The sequence below is a fragment of the Panthera pardus genome, unplaced genomic scaffold (assembly GCF_024362965.1).
Source record: "Panthera pardus isolate Hobbes unplaced genomic scaffold, ASM2436296v1 HiC_scaffold_10, whole genome shotgun sequence".
Taxonomy (NCBI): Eukaryota; Metazoa; Chordata; class Mammalia; order Carnivora; family Felidae; genus Panthera; species Panthera pardus.
Genome location: NW_026526655.1, coordinates 55,679,438 through 55,701,413, shown reverse-complemented (window position 1 = coordinate 55,701,413; position 21,976 = coordinate 55,679,438). Strand labels below are relative to the sequence as shown.

The 21,976-nt window shown below is 39.8% G+C and overlaps 1 protein-coding gene across 2 annotated transcripts in view; it reads right to left on the bottom strand.

Annotated features, from left to right (window-relative positions):
- PDE11A (phosphodiesterase 11A) overlaps positions 1 to 21,976 on the bottom strand; it is a 378,389-nt gene that overhangs the window by 46,849 nt on the left and 309,564 nt on the right. Inside the window, exons 14-17 of one of the 2 annotated variants that reach the window (XR_008423866.1) lie at positions 18,624 to 18,714; positions 15,138 to 15,238; positions 7,900 to 8,050; positions 308 to 383 (exon numbers count right to left, since the gene is read on the bottom strand). Coding sequence is in view for 1 of the 2 variants with exons in the window: in XM_019460550.2 (XP_019316095.2) it covers positions 306 to 383; positions 15,138 to 15,238; positions 18,624 to 18,714 (270 nt within the window). In the remaining variant the exon portion in view is untranslated. Of the gene's footprint in view, positions 1 to 305; positions 384 to 7,899; positions 8,051 to 15,137; positions 15,239 to 18,623; positions 18,715 to 21,976 lie in introns of those variants that run through there. The other variant, XM_019460550.2, reaches the window with a different exon arrangement.

Genomic DNA, 21,976 nt, shown 5'->3' with positions numbered 1-21,976 from the left:
CCTCAACTTACATACTCTGCTTCCCCAGGAAAAACAGGAAGTCACAGCTTGCTGAAACTGAATCAATTTGAGCACCATTTTCTAATTCTGAAGGCAAATTTATGGTGAGGGGGCAAAAATATAATGAATTAGAAGATGGAAAGACACCCTACCTTTTCTCTAATTATTCAACTACTCTCTGAATGTTTTGAATGTAAGCTAAGATTTGTTGCTTTAAAAATCACTGTGTGCCCTTAGCACTGTCAGAAAAGCATGACTAAATCTTCAGATAATGAAAAAACACATAAACAAGAGCTGCTTCTTACCGAAATATATCACGATGGTTTTTGATGTTCCAATCATATTCTCCTTTACTGACAAGTTCAAAGAATTCAGTTCTCCTCCTGCACAAAATCAAATGAAGGAAGAAAGAAAAAAATCTGAAATGAAATTTCTCAGTCTGCGGGGTGACATAAACACATTTATGGGAAAATATAAGATCACCTGAACCAAGTAACTTAATATTTGAAATCATGAGGCTAAAGCACTATCAAAATAAATCACTTTTTAAAAAATGTTGAGGCTTCAAGAAAAAGCCACAATCATTTCTGAATGCATTTACAACACAGGAAATCATTGAGTCATAAAACAGAAAACAATGTGGCCCGGCATTTAGGATTACTTGCTGTGAAGTCCTTGTGACACTTACCCGAAGTCAGAGGAGGGAGGCAAGGACAAATAAAAAGCGGGAACAATTTTGGAATACCCTTCTATCATTCAACATGGAACTGAGCTGTATGAGGATCTCAGATAAGATAAACTCCCTGGTAGTAAATTCAGGGCAAATACTTTTTTTCTAGGGTAGAAAATAACTATTTCAGCATTTCAGTGCTTAAATACATAGTCTGTGGAGTCAGAAATACCTGTGTTTAAACAGTGGCTCAGTCACCTACTAACTGTGCAAATTGGTAAGTTACTTAAACCCTCTGAGCCTCAATTTCCAAATCTCTAACATGGGAATCATATTTGTTAACTCACAGGGTTATTGTGAGGGTTAAATGCAAAGCAGTTAGCATAGTGTCTGCACGTTCTAAGTGCTGGATGCACACACACACACACACACACAAGGATACACATTTGGAATTATATAGATACAGAAAAGACAAGAACAGGATATTCTCAAGTTGTGAAAATAAGGGTGATTTATTTTTATTTTCACAACTTTCCTTTAATCTAGTTATAGAACTTTTCTTTTTTATAGTGAAAAAGGAAAAAAAGGAAGACATTAACATTTTGATTCCTTAAGAATAATTTCCCAAGGTTTCACCTTCTTGGCACTTTCTCCTGAAATACTGTCTAAAAGATCCTGACACACAGCTTCCCAGAGTCCATCCCATGTGGAGGTACTCCACATAAAGGGATTCCCTGGCCAACTGGGTTGGAGAAATGCTGCCTATAATCTACTTCCCTTGGAGATTCACCACCCAGAGCTTTTGAAAGCTCTGAGAAATACTGACAGAAAATCCTGTTGGGGCACCCCAACTGACTGTTGGCTCAGTTGATTAAGCATCAGACTTCGGCTCAGGTCATGATCTCACCGTTTGTGAGTTTGAGCCCTGCATCAGGCTCTGTGCTGGTAGCTCAGAGCCTGGAGCCTGCTTCAGATACTGTGTCTCCCTCTTTCTCTGCCTCTCTTCCATTCTCTCTCTCTCTCTCTCTCTTGAAATTAAAAATAAACATTAAAAAAATAATAATAATAAAAAAAGAAAATCCTGTTTAAGCTTCCTTGACCACAGAATTCTATCGTACTGACGTTTCAAGAAGTACACTTTGGAAAATACAACCATGTCTTTCATGGTAGAAATCAGAGTAGGATCTTAGACATTTAGCACTGACCCATTATAATGCTGGGTGCAGTTGGTTCCTTATTTCTGATGTGGGGTGCCTATCACCAGCTGCCCAACCGCATAGACTTCTTGTCATCTGGTCAGACTTAACTACTCAATTTACCCGAAAGGAGGCAGGTCAGGAAGACAAACATGTGGCTCTCTTATTTGAGACACACAGGTCTTCGATTTACCCCTTCAAGTGGATACAGGTCAGGGCCACACCACAGTGTAGGATAATCTCCACAACAACCTCATAGCAATGGTCAGAGATGGCACTGCACAGTGATATGGAAGGGCCCGGCCACTCCCCTCCCCTTTGGGTGTTCAGTGTGTGTCTATCTTTTCTTTGTATAACTTCACCATCTTCTTCATTTGCCTGCTCCCTTCTCTATGGCCACAGTCATGCCACAGTCTGTTCAGTGACAGACTATACACTGAAAGAGAAAGGGAGGTGGTAGAATGCAAAGAACCCAAGTCTGGACTCACACTGACCTGGGTCTAACGCTGACTGTCACTTACTAGCTGTGTGGCCCAGGGCAAGTGATTCCACATTGCTGAGCCTCAGTTTCCAGCTTTGTGATGAGAATTTGAGATGAGGTGTGTTAAGCATTTGACTCTAGTAGATACCCAATACCTGACGGCTGTGGTTAATATGTAAATAATATTAATAGTATTACTGACAATAATAAAATACAATGGACTAATCATACTACATGAAACTGAAGAGGTCAGCTAGTTCTCTTTTCTCACTGAATGAGTCTTCCTTTGAATTATTGTGGAGCAGAAAGTTTGGTTCAACCACTATTTCTTGAACACCTGCTCTGTGCCAACTCTTAAGGCTTTAGAGACACAAGACATAGATGGAATCTTTAGACATCTCTGAATTCAGCAGGGGCAATCAACAAATAAATAGGAACTCCCCTTCTAATGTGATACCAATACTACTAATGATGCTGGGACTAGAGTGAGGTAAGAGAGGCACTCACTTTGGGTGCAAAATTTAAGTGGGTGCCCAAAAGCTCAGTTATCAAGCTAAACAATATTTTAATACAATATTTAAAACAACATAAATGCAGGAAAAATCCATGATGAATAAAGTATTAGGATTTTAAATTTTTTAACATTTATTTATTATTGAGATACAGAGAGAGACAGAGCATGAGCAGGGAAGGGGCCGAGAGACGGGGAGACACAGAATCCGAAGCAGGCTCCAAGCTCTGAGCTGTCAGCACAGAGCCCAACGCGGGGCTCGAACTCACAAACCGCGAAATCATGACCTGAGCTGAAGTCGGACACTTAATGACGGAACCACCCAGGCACCCCTAAAGTATCAGGATTTTAAATAGGCTCTGACACTGCATGTGCATGACCTGCTCCCACTCCTGGTCCCCCCCCCCCCCACCCCCACAGCATGAGGTTAACATTTATTGGGCCCTTACTACTATGGTCACTTACTACCCACATGACTGACCTCAAGTAGGTTACTTAGCCTCTCTGGGTTTCAGTTTTCTTATTAGTAGGAGGAATAGTAACGGGATCTGTCTTGTAGGGTTGGTATAAGGATTAGATAAAATGATTTATGTAAAACACTTAGTAGAGAGCCTGGCACATAGTAGATACCCAATAAGGATTAGCTAGTTATTAAGCTCGAAAGGGTTGAGTTAACTGGTCCAAGGTTGCACAACTGGTGAGTGGCACTGCTAGGATACAAAAGCAACCTGTTGAAATATCAGTTTCCCTGAGTGACAAGGGTGTCCTGGGGCACAGAGGAAGGCACTGAGCTTTGCTTGGAGGGTTGTGGAAAATCATGAAAGTCTTTCTGAAAGAGCTTGCCTATCATCATCCCTGTTGTCATGTGTACCTGATGTCACTTCAATCCTCTGAGTTATTCTAAGAAATCACTAGAAGGCAGACTCTGTGAGGGCAAGGGCCTGGCCTCTTTTCTTCACTCCTGGATCCCCGGTGTCTACAACAATGCCCGATGTGTAGGAGTAAGTAGCTCAATAAATATTTGTTGAAGTGATGAATGAATGAAAATGATTCCCTTAGAAACCTATTCATTTTATAAAATAACTCTCCAGCCACTGGTTTCACCTCGATTCTAATGGTATAGGACTATTCACAGTTGCCATTTGGAGAGATTGAGATAAGAGAGCAACATAAAATCGATCCAAGGAAAGCTCTGTTAGATTCTTGAGGACTAGATTCCTACCAGACCAAGAGGCCAACAAAACACGTTGTGGGAAATTTAAGAGCATCATTCCAATCTGATGTCTGACCCTCCTGCCACTGATACTGTTTTATCTGCTGAGAGTATGCTCAGTATATGATACATAACATCTCTGATGCAAAATGGAGACATATTACCTAGGCGGCTAACTCAATGCAGAAAAGAATTTTTTAAAAATGCAAATCTGTGACAGGGCAACTGAACAAAACTGTAAGGGTAAATTTCCCAGCTATGGAAACCGTAATAGCCAGAGTTGCTGGTGTGAAAGCCTTAAATCAACTGAACCCAAAACAGGTTATAGGCTTCACATCACATTATAACAAAATTAGATTCCATTGCATCAGGACAAAAGGGATTATCCACGATCCCTGGGGGATGGTGGGTAGAGGAGAGGTGGGAAGAATCTTTCTGTAGGGCAAGGAAAAATGTGGCATACTAATTTTATTTTTCCTCCACTGCCTAAAGTATGGCTATTTCTTGATTATTTATTCTGGCCTCCCAAGGTTTGACTATGACCTCAGAAGGTAATAGGACTTTCTGCACACCATAGTTTTGTCAAGTTTAGTCACTGGTGGAACCATGTATATCATACATCTGGTAATATGTTTGGTTACACAAATAGTCATATGCTTTAAAGTTGAAAACAAAATACATTTAGAAAATTTTTAAGTTTCTGAAAATTAACTAGTTTGAAAGATCAGGAGATCGGTTAAATCATTTTCCTAAGGCTGCAAAAAGGATTTTGAAGTAATGATATGCAAAGATGACATGACAAATTTATTATTCATGCTTAAAATGTTTTAAGAGGTATGAAAATTGCACACCAGAGATAGAAAATGTATCCATCTCTCCACCATCCGGCCCCAAAATAAAGATTTCCCCGTCCTGTCGAGGCCCCTGAGCATCTCTGTACTCTTGCTTTTGCCTCCCTCCCTCCTGCCACAAGATGGCTATTTTCTAAATTTTGTATGAATCATCTTCACATACATCCTTATAATTTTACTCGGTAAACTATGCAAAGTATTGCTCTGTGTATTTTAAAACTGTATAAATGGTATCATTGTAGTCTATGTATTCTTCAGCAACTTGCTTTTCTTGATCAATGTTTGTGACATTCATCCATGTTGTTATGTAGAGTTTTAGGCCATTCCTTTTTACTGCTATGTGGTTATTCCATGTATTATTAAACCACTATTTATTTATGTATTTCCTGATGATGAAGGTTTAGATTGTTTCCTTTTTTTTTTTTTTTTTTGCTATTACATAGTCCATATACTGCTGCTATGAACATCCTTATACATGTCTCCTTGTGAATGTGTGTGCATTTTCTCTCTCTCTGCCTCTATGTGTGTGCACACACACACAAGCATGCATATATACACTTGCTGGGTCATAGAGTGGCTTTGTTTTCTATATGTGAGTTTTCACTATAATTATAGACTGTTAGAGGTATACAGGTACCTTTGAGAAACATGTGCTGTTTCTCTCATGTTATACGTGAGCAAACGATAAGGTGAAGGAAGGTGATTCTGGTGAAGGAAGGTGATTTTTCCAGGGTCCCATGGCAGTTATGGACAGGTCTAGGTAGATTCTAGGCCCCCAGCCTCCCAGTTCTGGCCTCTGAGATCATCTTTGTAAACTGGGTGACGCATGAGCCCTGCGGACCAGATAGTCTTGCATGCTGAGACAGCCCTCATGAGATGTAATGGCCTTGCAGCCTGCTGTGCCAAGGAAGTGCCAAATACCAAGCACCAAGCCAGGCACCAGACAGAGATCCTTCCATCATCAACAAGGGGATGCTCCACAGAAAAGCTGCAAATGGCCCAGGCCAAGTTGGTGGTTCACACTCCAGGTGGGGTGTATTTCTGACCTTCTCCTTAGCGATGATCATTACAAAGCAACAATGTGAAATCCACTGACTGTGCTTTTGAGAAATGAATTTGCCCACACAGCTGCTCCTTTCAGCATCTATATGTGTGTGAGTATATAGATTATACAGACTCAGCAGCATGAGCATACGTGAAACTGTTAGAAATATGAGCACTTTTAAAAACATAGGACTCCTAAAACGAACATTTGAAAATCTACAAAGTTATATAATACTCCCTGGATCCAGACTCTTCTGTCATGAGGAGCGATATCATTAACTTCTCAAGCAGATCATTGGGAACCTTGGTTTTCAAGGACAATGGCAAATACCTCAGCTAGTGAAAAGCAACTTACTGGAAAATCTCATTTATAATCAGATATGTTTTTATTAGGCTTTTATCCTGCTCTCCTGACATATGCTCCACTTAGAAAAATAGCGGTCTTTAAAAAAGCATCATTTGAACAGAACTGCTAAAATTACCCTCAAAAATAATTCTAAAGATCGGTTACCGGTCACCCATCACTACACTGAAAATCTTTCCGGTTTGTAATTTATCTGCAAGACACCTTTTACTTATAAAGTGAGAAATCACCATTTCTGTGTATATGTTAATCAAATAACTTTGGGGTAAGTTTATATATCTGTACATGTATATATGTACACATATTCTTCATCTATCTATTCATCTCACTGTTCTGAATCTACTAAAAGTGCATGAAAGTTAGGAAGGTTTTACTCCCAAAATGGCAAATCGTCATTGTGATCTTCTGTAATTCCAGCCCCAGAATTATCAGGCAGGGGTGGCAAGAGTGTGGGGGCCTGGTGGGTGGGAGGGGGTGCAAGGGGGAAGAGATTTGTTCCTTCAGTGTTCTTTAAAAACTTTTTTTAATGTTTATTTATTTTTGAGACACAGAGCATGAGCGAGGAAAGGACAGAGACAGACAGAGACACAGAATCTGAAACAGGCTCCAGGCTCTGAGCTCTCAGCACAGAGCCCAATGTGGGGCTTGAAATCGTGAACCGGGAGATCATGACCTGAGCTGATGTTGGTTGCTGAACTGACTGAGCCACCCAGGCACCCCTCCTTCAGTGTTCTTAATATTCACTCAACAGGCAAATCATATGTCTACAGTTGATTGCTAAATGTAGACTCTGGAGAGATTTCTGGAATTTGGGTGTTAAAGCACCAGAGAGGAATAGAAAATTAATATTCAGATGTTAACTCTAGTAATTATGACTGATGGACAAAAGTCATATATTCAATTTTGAAGCTGCATTGTCTCCCAGCTTTAGACTAGCACTGATAACACACAGGCCAGCTAAGAACCTGAGTGAAATTGTTTGTCTGATGCTGTGCTTCTGTTGCCATGAATAAAACTGGCAAAATGCAGGAAATAGACTAGAATGACTGAATGTTGAGAAGTGCAGAAGATGAGATAACATAGGTCCTAACAGTCGGTTGAGTCCAAGCAGAATTGCCAGGCCACGAGGTGGTTTAGGTGTTGCTGGATGGCACCCGCCCTAGTTGCTCCTGTATTTCTTTGGCTATAGTACTCCTCACGCTGCGGCATTACTGTTTTTCTCTCTTTCCTATGGGCACAGAGTCCCTGGGGTAAGAATTCTGAGGTGCATCCCCAGAAACCAGAACAGTGCCTGGAGAAGTACATAAAGAAGGCAACAATACGTGCTAGTAGATGGATTTCTCATGTTTTATTTAGTTGCAATATCTGTGGATGGGGACATGGGGATGAACCTATGTAAAAGTGCTTCAAAATGCATCAAGAGATGCCAAAATATTTCTTTCATCAACCTGCTGTGGTGCCTGTTCTAACAGTAGAATAATTTCAGTGGGTCAGTTCACTAGGCTCTGTTCAAGTGTAAGAATAGGTTAAGACTTATAAGTCATTACACCTTACTGTGCGTTCATTTACCTTTTTTCTTTCCAACATGGTGGCTAAGTTGGGTGCAGGCAACTGTGGAAGTTGAAAACACCAAACATAGTGGGCTCTTAATAAACATGTGTTGAATGATGAATGAGTGAATATTCCTGTCCGCATAGTAGCAGAAACATTTGTTCAGTTCCTATTGTATTTAAAAAATGAATTGTTGTAGATATTAATCTAATTTTAAAAGGATGGTCAAACTAGAACTCCTCTAACAATCTAAGATAATTTAGTACATTTTGCTGTCATTATCAGATGCTTTTGAAAAATGTTACTTATTGCCTCCCTCTGGAAAGACAAAGACAGAGATACCATTAGATTGGGCATTTTCCATAATTGCTGATGAATGTTTGTAGAGCACAAAGGGATGGGGAGATTTTTCAATTTGAAGATCAGTCTGATTAATTTAGAGAGCCAACTGGAAAAGCACTGAGCATCCAAATGGATTTATAAAATCTGAATTGTTGGATAATTCTTGGTTTAAATAGTGGTTGAGGCAATGTGGCACGGAGATATGAGCGCAGACAACTTGATGACTTTGGGCAAATTACTTACCCTCTCTAAGCCCACGCACCCTTATCTATAAGATGCAGATAATAATATCCACTTAGGAGGTTGATATGAGAATTCAGTATCAAAAAGTTCGTATTTTGAGACATCGTTATGTCAGGCAGTGTGTCAGGTTTGGGGGCTCTAAGAGTGAGATGTCTGCATTCACGAGGCTCCCATTCTTGCGGTGATACAGGGAGATACTATAAGGCTGCGAAGGTGCTGGGCACGGAGCAGGCCCTGCTGGATGACAGATAAGAGTGTTATGTGATCAGAGCCTTTTGGGCACGGCTGCCACACTGCTATTGCCGCCCAACAGCAACACCCTCCATAACCATATTAAAGCTAAAGAAAGAGTTGCCAACTCCTGATGCCCCAGCTTAGCTCAGGTGCAAACAAGGAGCCTCTCAATGAAGTCTCAGCCCCACCAGACAGGCTCCTGTGCAGCTTTAACCTGAAGCCTCTACTCCACTTCCTGGTGTGCTTGTAACCGGCCTCAGGGATGGGCGTACTCAAGATACTGCTGCCCCTAATGTCTGCGTGTTCCCAGGACTGGCCTCAGTTCCAATGGTTCTATAACCGCAGAGAGAATGCCACAGTACTTACAAACAGTTTGGAGTCCAACTTCTTGGTTCAGATCTCAGATTTCCATTTGGCATTGTGAGGAATTTACTGAATCTCCCCAAACATCAGTTTCCTCCTGTGTATTAGGAGGTCAACAATAGTGCCTATTCTAATAGGACTGCTCTAAGTATTAAATGGGAGAATGTGTACATAAAGCTCCTAAGGAAGCACTCAGGAAACATTAGTCATTGTTTTTATTAATAATCATCACTTTTGACTTACATGCAGACAAAAGGAAAGGGCATTTGTGACTTCTCTTTGAAGTTTCAACACTTATAATTTTGGACCTCTTCCTCTGCTCCCCTCCCCTGCCCCAAAGCATCATCTTTTATGGTGAAACTTTTATTAAGTGTTCTGGCTGAGTGATTCTTTTATCAGTTACTTTAAGTCATCAAAGTTATCAAATTTCAATTATTTAAATTTACATTATTTAGATTATTGAAATCTTAATTATTTAAATTACAAAATTATCTTTCAAATAGGTAATCTCCTTTGACCACCACAAGGACCTTAGGGGTGTGATATGCCTGTCCCCATGTTGCTGACAAGAAACCAAGGCAAAGAGAGATTAAGTGACTCCCTCAAAGTCGCATGGCTGGTTACTGATAGGGTACGTCTAGGTCCTGCTTGAGATGCTGAAATTACTATTTAATTATCAAAGCCTTATTTACTGGAGGGACTCAGAAATAGGCATAGAAATCAATTTCTGAAAATCACTCAGCAGAAACTGGAAAATGTTTCAATGAGTTGGAAAATCAGACTGAACAATTAACCCCCAGGCTTGGGTTGTGAAGCCTAGAAATTCACACTAAGGTTTTTTCGTTTGTTTTATTTTTGTTTTTTAAATCTGTGAATTCTGCTTTTATCTGTCACTTATAGTATGGAATCCCAAGAATACCTAAAACCATTAGAAATTAAATTTACAAGTTTTTGTGGTCATTTTTAAAGGGGTTCCACATTTCTAGGAATCTTTTTTTCCTCTTTTTGGCACATGGCAGGAGATCTTGCCTGTAGGAATGGATCATAAACTTCTCTTCGAAAGGTCCAGAAGAGCATCTCCCTGCCTGCACTGGCTCTTTCCAGAGTGCTTTCCCTTTCCTAGGGGAGGAAGGCAGTGAGTCTCTTTTGATTGACCTCAATAGTATCATGACTTTCAATTTGAGTAGCTATGGCAGAAGAACCAGTGATGCCCCAGAGTCTTGGAGAGAAGTTGTGCCAGGCCACCCCACACCCTCTTGTCCCACATTTCTCTAGCCATTGCTGCACCAAGTTCCTGCCCAGGCTCCCTGGTGCATTGCTTACTTTCTGCCGGGGTGCTGCTCACTCCATGTATGGGATGAGGACTGCTGGAGAATCCCCAGCTCTTAGGCATGCACATCCTGAAAGTCCCAAGTCCTAGGAGTTAACACCCATGGAATAACCTTTGCTGATAAAGAATGGAGGTGGGTGGATAATTTTGAGGTGCAGCATCTGAGACTTTTCAGACAGTCCCTGCAGGATCAATTCCAGGTGACCACTGTAACTACCAACAAGGAAACGCGTCCTGGCAATAGCTTTCCTACCTCCCGAGTCACTGTCCCAGAGCCCTGCTCCTATTCCTGACGCCACTTCCAAAACTATGCTACCTGCACGCAAGCCCTTGACTCTAGCTCTGCTTTGGGAGAGGGCACAGGGAACCCATGCTGGTTTGCAAATTAAACTGATTGACATACGCCCGGGAAGGTCAATATTCCATAAAATGTATCTCCAACTCGAATGATGACTATTTCTTGATTCTTCCATTAGAGGAGGAATAGAGTGATTGTGGAAAAAGCCCTGAAAGAGGAGTGGTTTTCAGTTTAGCCATTAATTAGTTATGTGACCCAAGCTACACTATTTAACCTTTTGGAGCTCAGTACCTGATCTACAAAATAAAGGAGATGAATTGGATTACATCATTTCTAACATCCCTTCCAGTCCCACCATTGTATATCTGTGAAATAAATGCATCTGGGTGACAGTCTATAGTGACTGCTGTTCTCCTCATTAACCCTAGGGATTGTTTTGGCTAAAAATATGCCAACGCTTTAATGCAACTTTAAACAGGCAAGTGAATCAGCCTCCTGAAGGTCTAGATTAGGGAATGAGCAGCTATTCGGAACCTCAGAAGACAATAATGCTGACAAAAAGAGAACAAGCCGACTTCTTTGGGAGTCAGCAAACAGCAGGGGCTGCAGCGTTAAGATAAGAACAGAGTAATGAGAAAAGGAGTTGCAACCAACTTACTTGGCCGCATCCCAGCGGTCACTCAGTGATTCGACACGTCCCTAACAGGCCTTGATAAATGGACTCCAACTGTGAGATTTTTTTCCCCCTTAGAAGTTACTTGGAAACTTGGCTTGGGAAAATGTTTCTACTTTGAGAAAAATAACACAAAATCCTGAAGTGCCAGAGACAGGAAATAAAAACATTAAAGGGGTATAGGCCTCCATAAATCCTAAATCAAGGAGCATCATTTCAGAAAGAGATCAGCATAGTTAAGTCAATCATGAGGGTCACAAAACATGCAAAATAAATGGGCTATAAAGCAATGAGATTGGATACCACCATTTATAAGACATACAAGGCATTTATGAGATGTAAGACGTTTATAAGACAGATAACATAGGTATTGTTATCTCTATTTTACGTATGAAGAAAAGAGGCTTGGAGAGGTGAATAATTTGTCTGATAACACACAGCCAGGTAGTGGCAGAGCTGGGATTTTTGTTTTGAAACTATATATTAAAATTAATTAAAATTTATATTTATCAAGGTATTCCATGCACATAGTTAACAAATCAAACAATCCTAAAAAGCACATAATGAAACAAAACAATATTTTCCATATTGCTGCCTGTTTGTCCTTTGACTGTATTCCCCAATGCCTTAATTTTATTTATTTTGGCTATCCTATTTTTAATATCAAGAGCTTTTTCTTCTGTGGTTGTTCCTATTATTTTTTAAAGCATCCTGTTCTTGTTTCATGGATGCAATACATTAGCTGTCTAAAGATATTAATAATCGCTTTGGGGTTTTGTTTTCTTTCTCTCCCTGCTTTCTCTGAATTTCATTTTTTCCCATTTGCTTTGGCTTCTGTATTTCATATGGGAGTCTTTCACAAAGTGTTCTGTGAGCCTTGGTATCTCTTTGTATGTAATGGTCAGGCATTAAAAGGCTGAGCAGCAGTTGTATGTATGTGTCCTCCACACACATTACATGGGACATAGCTATACTAAAAATTGTTCCTTGTTTATATGAAATTCAAATTTAACTAGGATTCTTGTATTTCTATTTGCTAAATCTGACAACCCTGGATTTATGGCTTATGAACTCCTAGCTTCTGGGTGACTGGGCTATGGGTTTTCAATCCAGAGACTTGTTCCATTTCTTTTTATCCCCTGTTCTGGCTCTGTATCTCATTTCTACCTTGTATTTCCCTCAGTCCAGAGTTTGGTCTTTTATTTCTCTAGGGAATAAACCTCTGACTATCTCCAGGGGTAGAGGAAAAAAAGCTAACTGACTATGTTGGGGAAGGACTTTGTGGGCTCTGAGTGTTACATAAACTGACTTTCTATCAATCTTCTTGTCTTAAGCTTTGAGAGTCATATCCCCTTTTCATGGCATTTTTTTTTTTTTTTGTCCCTGGGCTCCTAACTAAGGTCTTACAGGGCAAACTATCTTGCTTCTCAGAGATGTTTTCCTCTGTGGGCCCTACTTTTCACTTCTGCTCTGCTAAATCAGTTACCATTTGTTGGTCAGTCTTCCGTTTTCCACTTATGTATTGACATCTCTTTTCAGTTGTTGCGTGCCCTCTCTCTTGCAGATTTATGCTTTTATTTTTCTTTAAATTTATTTGGTGTCATTTCAGTGGAGTTTCAGGAGGGAAAGGACACAGACACTTGGGCTCAGTCTACCAGGTTTAAGCAGAATGCCAGAATGTGATTTAAATCCAGACCAGTATACTTCCAAAGCCTTTACTCTTTCCACAATACCATGCACTAACTCATTCAGCAGAATCCAACAATAAATACCTAGGGCACAGATTGTTAGTTGTCTACTCCAATATCCCTCCTTCCTTTATTAACAATAGAGCCCCTACTTTTCAGCAGGGCACACAGCTACCCAAAATAAAGACTTCCTTTCCCAACCTTCCTTCAACCTAGGTTTGGCCAAATGACTAAATTCTGACCATTGAAATGTAAGTGCAAGAATTATGTGGAGTTTCCAAAAAACTCTCCTAAAAGATAGCTTGCATCACCTTTTGGCCCCTTTCTTCCTTGTCCCTTCTTTCTTTCTGCTTGTTGAAATGTGGACATTCTGGTTGGAGCTTAAGCAGCTATCTTGGACTAAGGTCAAAACCATGTGCTGAAGGTGGCAGCTCGGAAAGATAAAAAGAGCACTGAGTCCCTGATGACTTCATATAGCTACTCTACCAGCTCCAGATTGTGGATCTCCAGATTTCTTCTACGTGACAGAGATGTAGTCCACTATTGTTTTGGGTTTTGTGTCCCTTACAATTGATTCTAATTCTAACTGACACAATAACAAAGGGCAGTTAAGATTTCAAAGGGAGTGAAACAAGCTTCCTAGAAAAGGTGATGGAGGAAATGGACCTTAAAGGACAATTCAGCTGATGAGGAAGGGCAGGGACAGGATTTCATGCAGAAACAGTATGATTCGGGCATCAGGGCACTGTGTGAGATGTATTCAAAGTGTAATATGTAGACCAGTCTGGTTGGAGAAGACAAATCATGTAGGAGAGAAGTGGAAGATAAGAAGGAAAAAAGGTTAGGGGCAGATTATGGAGGGCCTTCAAACTTGAACTAAGTTTCCAGGTTGCTTTGAAAGCAATGAAATCACTGAAGGTTTTTGAGATGGAAGTTGGAGATATGTGATTAGAATGTGATGGTTAGACTGAAGAATTCCAGGGCCTTCTACATACCTATACAGGTTATATGGAGTTGAGGCTAAGGGAATAAATCTGATTTGAGAAAGAATATGGGTTCAAGAACTCATATGTAGGAACAAGGAGAAAAGAAACCTACAAAGAATCCAGAAAAAGAGGGAGAAAAGCAGCTGGATGTTGGGGAAGAGAAGAGGGTAGAAATTGACAATAAGAAGACTGTAAATCTTCAGAGGTCTCAAAGAAGCTAGACAATATCAGAAATGGGTAAAGGAGGACACTGAATATGAGGACAAGGAAGTTTCTGGTGACCTGTGAAAGAACAATATTTGTAGAATATGAAGGTACACACTGGTCTTCAAAGCGTAAGCAGGTGTTAGGAAAATGTGTTCCATTTATTTTATTTTTTATTTTTTATTTTTTTGTGTTCCATTTATTTTGAAAGGTAGGCAGTAAAAGAAAGGTAAGTTGAAAAGCAATTAAAGATCTCCATCAGATCAAGTGGAAGAATTTTTTAAGGAAGGGAAACTGGTCTTTAAGAGGAAACTATGCATATTGGTGAAGGAAAAGACTTTCAGGCTGCCAAAAGAGGTGGTTTTGCTCTGGTGGAGCAGGTATCAGGGGAAATAAGAGGGATGGAATTTCTAGCTCAGATGGAGGCTTGAACTTTGGGAAAAAGGAGGACAGCTCTTCTGAGAAAGAGAGATAGAGTAGAGGCAAGAAATGAAGACTTGGATTTCAAGTCAACCTTTCAGCAACAAATCTTTCATTAGCATCATCAACACCATTTTGGATTTCACCAGAAATAAAACAACCAAAAATAGCAATCTTAGCAAGTGTCTAAGATAAAAATGGCTATCACCTAGTTTCAGAGTCAAAAGTTTCAGACAAAGTTCATTAAACAGAAGAAAGCTATAAATCACGTGATGGTAGCCCTGATTTTCTTGTCTTACAGATACCACCTTAATGAAGTTCATTTAGATAAGGGAAAACAACAAAAAGTTTAGCTCATTTACACATTGATACCAGTGGTAGAATAACAGGCGACCCCCAATATGGACTTGAAAATTAATTACAAGATGATATTTTAGATATCCATTTGTCAAATAGATCAAATGCCAATACCTACTCAAAGTACAGCGTGAGGTCTGTTGCTAATATTGACTGCTTCAAAAGCTGCATAAGGTCACTATATTCCTTGGAGGACAAATTAGCAAAGATGTTGTGACCCTGTAATGAGAAAGTAAAAAGTCACAAAAGACAACATTAAATCTGAGGTTGTCAATTACATGTCTCCTATATTTAAAAAAAAAAAAAAGTATGGGAACATGATAAAAACATTTTTTTAAAAAATTAATGAAATTTTGTGCAAATACAAACAGACCCTCTGGAAAACAGCAAAGCCAGAAAGTGCAACCATTTTTGAGGACAACCACCAAGAGGCACTTTATTATTCTTTATTAGTCCTAAATAGAAGACTCTGAAAATGTTTAAACTTGTGTTACTATGGATATGTTTGTGCCAATAACTCCATTTGGCTGCCATTTCCTGTGGAATTGTTGAGCGTAGAAATTGACAAAATATTTGAGAATCTTTCTGACCCTAAAATGAATACTAGTTTCACTAATAAAGACTTAAGTTGGCATTTTGGAAGCACTTGCTATGACAACAAATTACTTCAAGGAGGAGAAAGAAACCTTAGACCAGTGGTTTTTAACTGAGAGTGATTTTGGCAATATTTAGAGACTTTTTTATCATCACTCTGGTTGGGCATGCTATCAGGATCTGGTGGGTAGAGGCCTGGGATGCCGCTGAATCTCTGACAATGCATAGGATAGCCCCCACAATGAAGGTATACCGGCCCAGCATGTCAACACTGCCGAGTTTGAGAAACTCGGCACAACTTAAATTGTGAAGATACATCTTAATGAAGTGTGTGGTAGATTAAATTCAGTACGTAATTACTGAGTCGCTAGAATGTATAAGATAGTGTTATTGGCATAGTTCTTGGGACTGCTAAGATGACTTTTACCTAGGAAAATTTGTACCTGTTATCTCCATACCTTTGGAAAGCACACTTCTTTTCATCAAAATTTGTTTTAGCTACATTAGACAGTTCTGCGATATTTTTAGTAAAGTGAAACAATCCTGTAAAGTGACCAACAATTCACTTAACTTGCTTTGAAAGTCAGGGGCTTTTCATTTATCAAGTCTTCTTAGCATGAGTTATGAACTCAAAAACATGTGGCCTGGGAACCGGAGGGGTTTTAAAGTGGGTGCTGAGAGCCAGAAGATGGTATGGAAGGAAGGGGCAGATGACTGCCTGAGAATAAACTATTCTCCGCTAAGAGGTAAATTAATTCTTTCAGGGAACCAGAATATCAATTAGCAAATTACTTCTTACCAGCTACCAGATGATAATCTCCTTCTCTGAGTTAATTTATCTCATTGGGTGAACCCTCCACTCCTTTAAGACTAGAGTATATTGGTTCCACCTGGGACCAGGTCCAATATTAATAATAATTTTCAAATGAACTCTTCCAGACCCTTAATTCAGCCATTAAGAAGAAGACAAGTAAGTAAAGGTAGACCAAGCCATAATTCTGCCCAGGTTTCTTCACCTGAGCCTTCACCCATGGATCAATCACAGGCTGGTGCTCTGTGGCCTGGAAGAAAGTGGTTGGAAGCTGTGGAAAAGTCATCACCTGGATCCAGACAATGGCTAGCATCTCCCAGTGAAAGAAAATAGCTTTATGAGTAAGTTACAGTCAAAAGTATGTGGAGTTCAGAGAAAGCTGGTCTGAATTTGAGGATCTTGATCTTTTTGTGAGAGAGTGTGTTTTAACAATTTTAAAGAACATATAGTAACTGACACAATTTACAGCTAACAGAGTGATAAAGCTAGCCAGATAGGCTTTGATAAACCAAAACAGTTAATTTGCAGTCAGTGTATTGTTTACATGCAAATTGGCCTTCTACAGTGCCTCAAGGGTTTGGTCCCTGAAACAGATTTGTGCCCCTGAAATACTGCTTCTACTGTCATTTACATTTATGGAGGAGTGGTACGGATGAAAAGAAAACCAAGTGTGGAGGGAGAAAGGTCTGGAGTAGCTTGCCTCAGGCCTCTGTCTCATTTGAAAAGCAGGGTGCATTTTTGCCTTTCTGATGCGCAGGGCAGGGGTGTGTGTGGGATAATAGCCAGACCAGAACCCACACAACAGTTGCTCAGGATGAATTTCCATTGTCATTATTCTGTGTTCCTTACAGAGAACCCCGGAGTGAAGGCCAGCCAATGTGTTTTATTTGTATGAAGACAAATTCTGAGTTAGTGGGGTTTGTTTTTCCCAAGGAGACAAACAAATTACCTTCCAAGAAAACCCTAACATCCTGTTCATAATCCCTGTTATTAGAAAGGTGGGAGTTTCTGGGGTCTGAGGTGTAAACTCATCATATTGCCAGTACAGAAAAGACAGTCTGCACCCAAGCTCCAAGCTCCTCCTAACCCTCCCTCCCTTTCCATAGCGCTCAGCTCAAACATGGCTTCCATAGGAAAATTCCAGAGCTGCAGAGGCTGGGATGCTGGTTTCTGTCAGAGTTACTAAGAGGTTAATCCTTGATGTTTCATTCCCAACTGAAAATACATCTCCCTCAGCGGGTTTGCCCTTCCCCAGTTGCATTCGGGTTCCGGAGTGCTGACTCTCCTTTATGGGGTCGAAGAAGGCTTTTGTGATATTGCAAAAGACATGCTTTCTCAAGATAGGCTGGAGGGAAAAAAACCCTCCATATTTAATGATGCTATTCCAGCGAAGCAGGGCCTTAATGATGATAATAATAATAATTAATGGCACAGCTAGAGAACTGACAAATAATGGGGAACAGATGATCCCTTCTTGGCCTCAAAAAAAAAAAAAAAGTCTGTACGCCTGCAGAAAATTAAACAGATCCTTTCCTGGCAATTTAAAACTCAGATGCCTCAGCCGGAGTCAGTTAGTGGTTTTTCTTTTTCTCTGTGGAGAGCTAAAAGTACACAAGTCCAACTATGTCTAACTCCTGCATTGCGACATGAAGCAAAATAAGGCATATGGCTTTAGCCTTGGGTCTCAAGTTTAGCTGCAATTCTCACTTTCAGACTGCTCTGACCAGCAATTTTGGGCTCTTTTTATCTTTCATAGCTTTCTCAATTGTGCTAATAAAGTGTAATTTTCTCACCCTGTTTCTATTTCTACCATCTTGTAAAATGGCTTCGACTTTTGCAAAATGGGAATGTGGGCCACTCACTACTTGGGTCAAGTCACTTTGCCAGTGGCTTCTGTGCTCCTTAAAGAAAATAAGCCCATGCTCTGGTGACAAGCTATAAGCCGTCTTTTCTGCTAAGTGAATCTGAAAAGTCTCCTTACCAATCATGAAACCCAAATGAATCAGCTCGGGAAGAACTGAATAAGGTTCTTGGTCAGGCATCTGAAAGGATTTTAAAAAGCCACCAAGAAAAGCAATAGTTTGGCCTAAAAAAACTTGTCTCTTTTCTCTGTATCTATGTGTAGCACTACAAAGAAAGAAGTAGCAAACATTGTTGTATTGGTTTTCTGACAAGGGGAGCAGAGTATTAGGCCTATACCTCACTTTGAAGGATCATCACAGCATGGTTAAAATGGTGATGCTCCAGGGTAGCAGAAGTTCCATACAGTTGGGCCAGGGCAGAGCCGCTCCTGAAAGAGGAGAGAAGCGTGAGTGACCAGGGCCCTCCACCCGCCAACGATTCTCCCATGCCATTTCTTTGGATCAGACTGCTTTTCCTGCTTTGGCAAAGGAACACGAGCATATATATTCTTAGGAAACCGGGCACTTCACTCATCCACGAAGTAAACTTTTCAAAAACCTTCTATGTGTTAGGCTAGATCCTGTGGATGATAAAATAGATAAGACACAGGCCATGTGGCTAAGAAATTCAGATGAGATGTGGTCATAAGATAAATAATGCACATAACACAAATACCATAGAAAGCGTTCCATGTCCAATCGAAGTGCTTCAGATGTTCCAAGGACAAAAGACAGAATTTGTAGCTTAGGGGATCAGGGTGCACTTCATGAACTAAACTGTATGTAGCTTCCGAGTGTTCACAACAACTAACCGTCCTATACCCAATGTATTTGCCTTTCCAGGGGAAAAGCCCTTGGGCATATTATGCAGAGTCCATTGAACCACTTTACAGGTAAGGCTGACAAGCTTCTCCTATGATTTCCCAGCACACAGTCCCACTGTATCTCAGAGTAGAACTCTGGAAAGTTCCCTGGATTTGGAATCAGACCCTAGCTCTTGGAAAAAGCTTTGGACAGTTACTTGGGTGCTTTAAGGCTCAGTTTCTTGGTCTCTGAAATTGTGAAAATGCTACCTACCTCCTGTTATTTATGAAAATGTAATAAAATACTTGGAAGTGCTTATCATAATACATGACATGTAGTAGACTGCAGTCTATTAAATCAATTAAAACCCATATCAATTTCCATTTTAAATACTTGAAAAAGTTACTTTGAATTATCTGTAAATCCTGCTTATGCAGAACCAGTTAATTCTCAATAATATCAGTTCAGCAAAGTGTTCATTGGACATGTTCAAGTGTGTTCATTTCCAGCTCTTGTGGAAGGATTAGGATTTAGAGCATCTTAAGAGTCAAGAGAGATCCAGAGAATCCTATGGTTTAAAGGGCAATCACGGCAATCAGAGTCCCTGTGTTCTTTCCTGCTCATTCCAGGGAGTTTGGACATCAAAAGGGCAATTTGGCCTTTTCTTGGAAATGCCGGAGACTGACAGCTCACAGTCTGCACTGCTAATGAGAGGAGCCAAGAACTGCATATACGTGCAACGTGAAGGATTTTGGTCCTAAGCTGCCCTCCATCTCCACTGTGAAGCAGCCCAAGATCACAGCCAGATCAGGGGCCCAGGGGCCCATAATCTTGGAGAGACTCAGAGCTGACCACATGCTGGAGAAACACAGGGTTAGGTTCCATAGGTATCATCATGAATAGAGTTGCTAAGGGGGAGGGTGGTAACTACATTTTAATCAGGTATGTGTTGTTTCTTTAAATCTTACCTTCATCTATGCCATTTAATAAGTGCAAAATTGTTAGGCTAATCTTAGTAACCAGTGATTAATTAATATTTAATTTTAGTTAACTATTTTCTGTCAGAGTTCCTTTTTATGAAAATACATTTTTCAAAATGCACCCTGGGTGCCTTTGTTTTGGATTTTGAAATTCCAGGATGTTTTATGTGCATATCATAGCTGATTGCCTGGCATGGAATAGGTGCTTAAAAAAATATTAGCTACTTGGTGGGGCGCCTGGGTGGCTCAGTCAGTTAGGCATCTGACTTGGGCTCTGGTCATGAACTCATGGTTAGTGAGTTTGAATCCTGCATCAGGTTCACTGCTGTCAGCGCAAGAGCCACTTTGGGATCCTCTGTCCCCCCTCCTTTTTTCTGCCCCTCCTCCATTCTCTCTCAAAAATAAATAATAAATTAAAAAAATATTAGCTGCTTGGCTAATAAGCTTACAGTAGTATGGCTAGAGATTATAGTTCAAACTTGAAGGTTGGCAGTAATAAGTATGTTACCATATATATATATATATATATATATATATATACACATATATATATATACACACACACATATATATATATGGCATATATATATGTATATATATACATATATATATACACACACATATATATATACGGCATATATATATGTATGTATATATATATATATATATATACAATTTGTATATATACATACAAATATATATATTGTCGATACATCTATATCTCCAAATTGTGGATATCCATATTATATATCTGAATTTCATGAGCACAGGAATATTAATACATGTGATTGTTTATGAAGCTCATTGTTGATTAGGTCATCCTGACATACTGAAGACTTTCATTTTTGGACAGGTGACACACCGAGAAGAGACTTATTAAAAAGAAAAGTCAAAGTGAAAATTCTTTCTGTACAGGCACTTTGCTCAGGCACCAAGAAATAAATGTGCAAAAACGTGCATAAGTTCTCCAGATATGGCTTATGGGAAAGTTTTAAAAGGAAAACTATGAAAGGTAATTAGGAAATTGAGAATTGCTGGGAGGTGGTGAGGAATGGGATTAGGCTGTCATGGCAGATTAATGTGCCCCAGGATTTCACTTCTGGGACCTGGCCGAAAGCGACAAGATGGGTTTTCATTCCCAATAAATGAGTATAAGAGATTATGCTAGAAATGAATAGAAGAAGTCTCCTAGGAGAATATACTACAAAGCTGCTTGGTACTGATATTTAATCATCGGGGGCAGCTGTAATGGAGATGGGGGGGGATGAGTGGGAAATGCTGTCCCTGGAGAAAACGGGAGAGAGGTGTTCACAGAGCAATTGCTAAGCGTGGTGGTATGGTGGCCCTCTCTACCTATTGATCATTCATTGCACGTGCTCCAATACTTAAAGATTAAGAATAAAATATGAAAATGCAAAGGTTCACTCATCAGAAAGGCTAAGAGAATAAATCATATTGTGCTATAACTAAAGTCACAACTTTTTATTATGGAGGCATTTTGCATTTTATATAGTAATTTGTCCCTTGCTAAATGTCTCTTGTTTCTTTATAGCCTTATATATGAATAAAAGGTACTGTATGCTTTGCCACGTAATAACTGGTGCATTTAAATCTATTTCCAAATCACTTGAAAGGTTGGAATTATACTGTGACTACTTTTAGGGAAGGGACTGTTTGTTATGCTTCTTTATTTCTCCCACAATGCCTAGCACAGAGCCTTGCACAAAAAAAGCACTCAATGATTGTGGAATAACAAAGGAAATAAGGACTAGATTTCTTCCTATGGCTTTTCTAAACAATGGCACGCTTACTGAATAAGTGTTATTCTAATCAATAAAAAGGTAATCCCTTCACCATGATTTAAAAG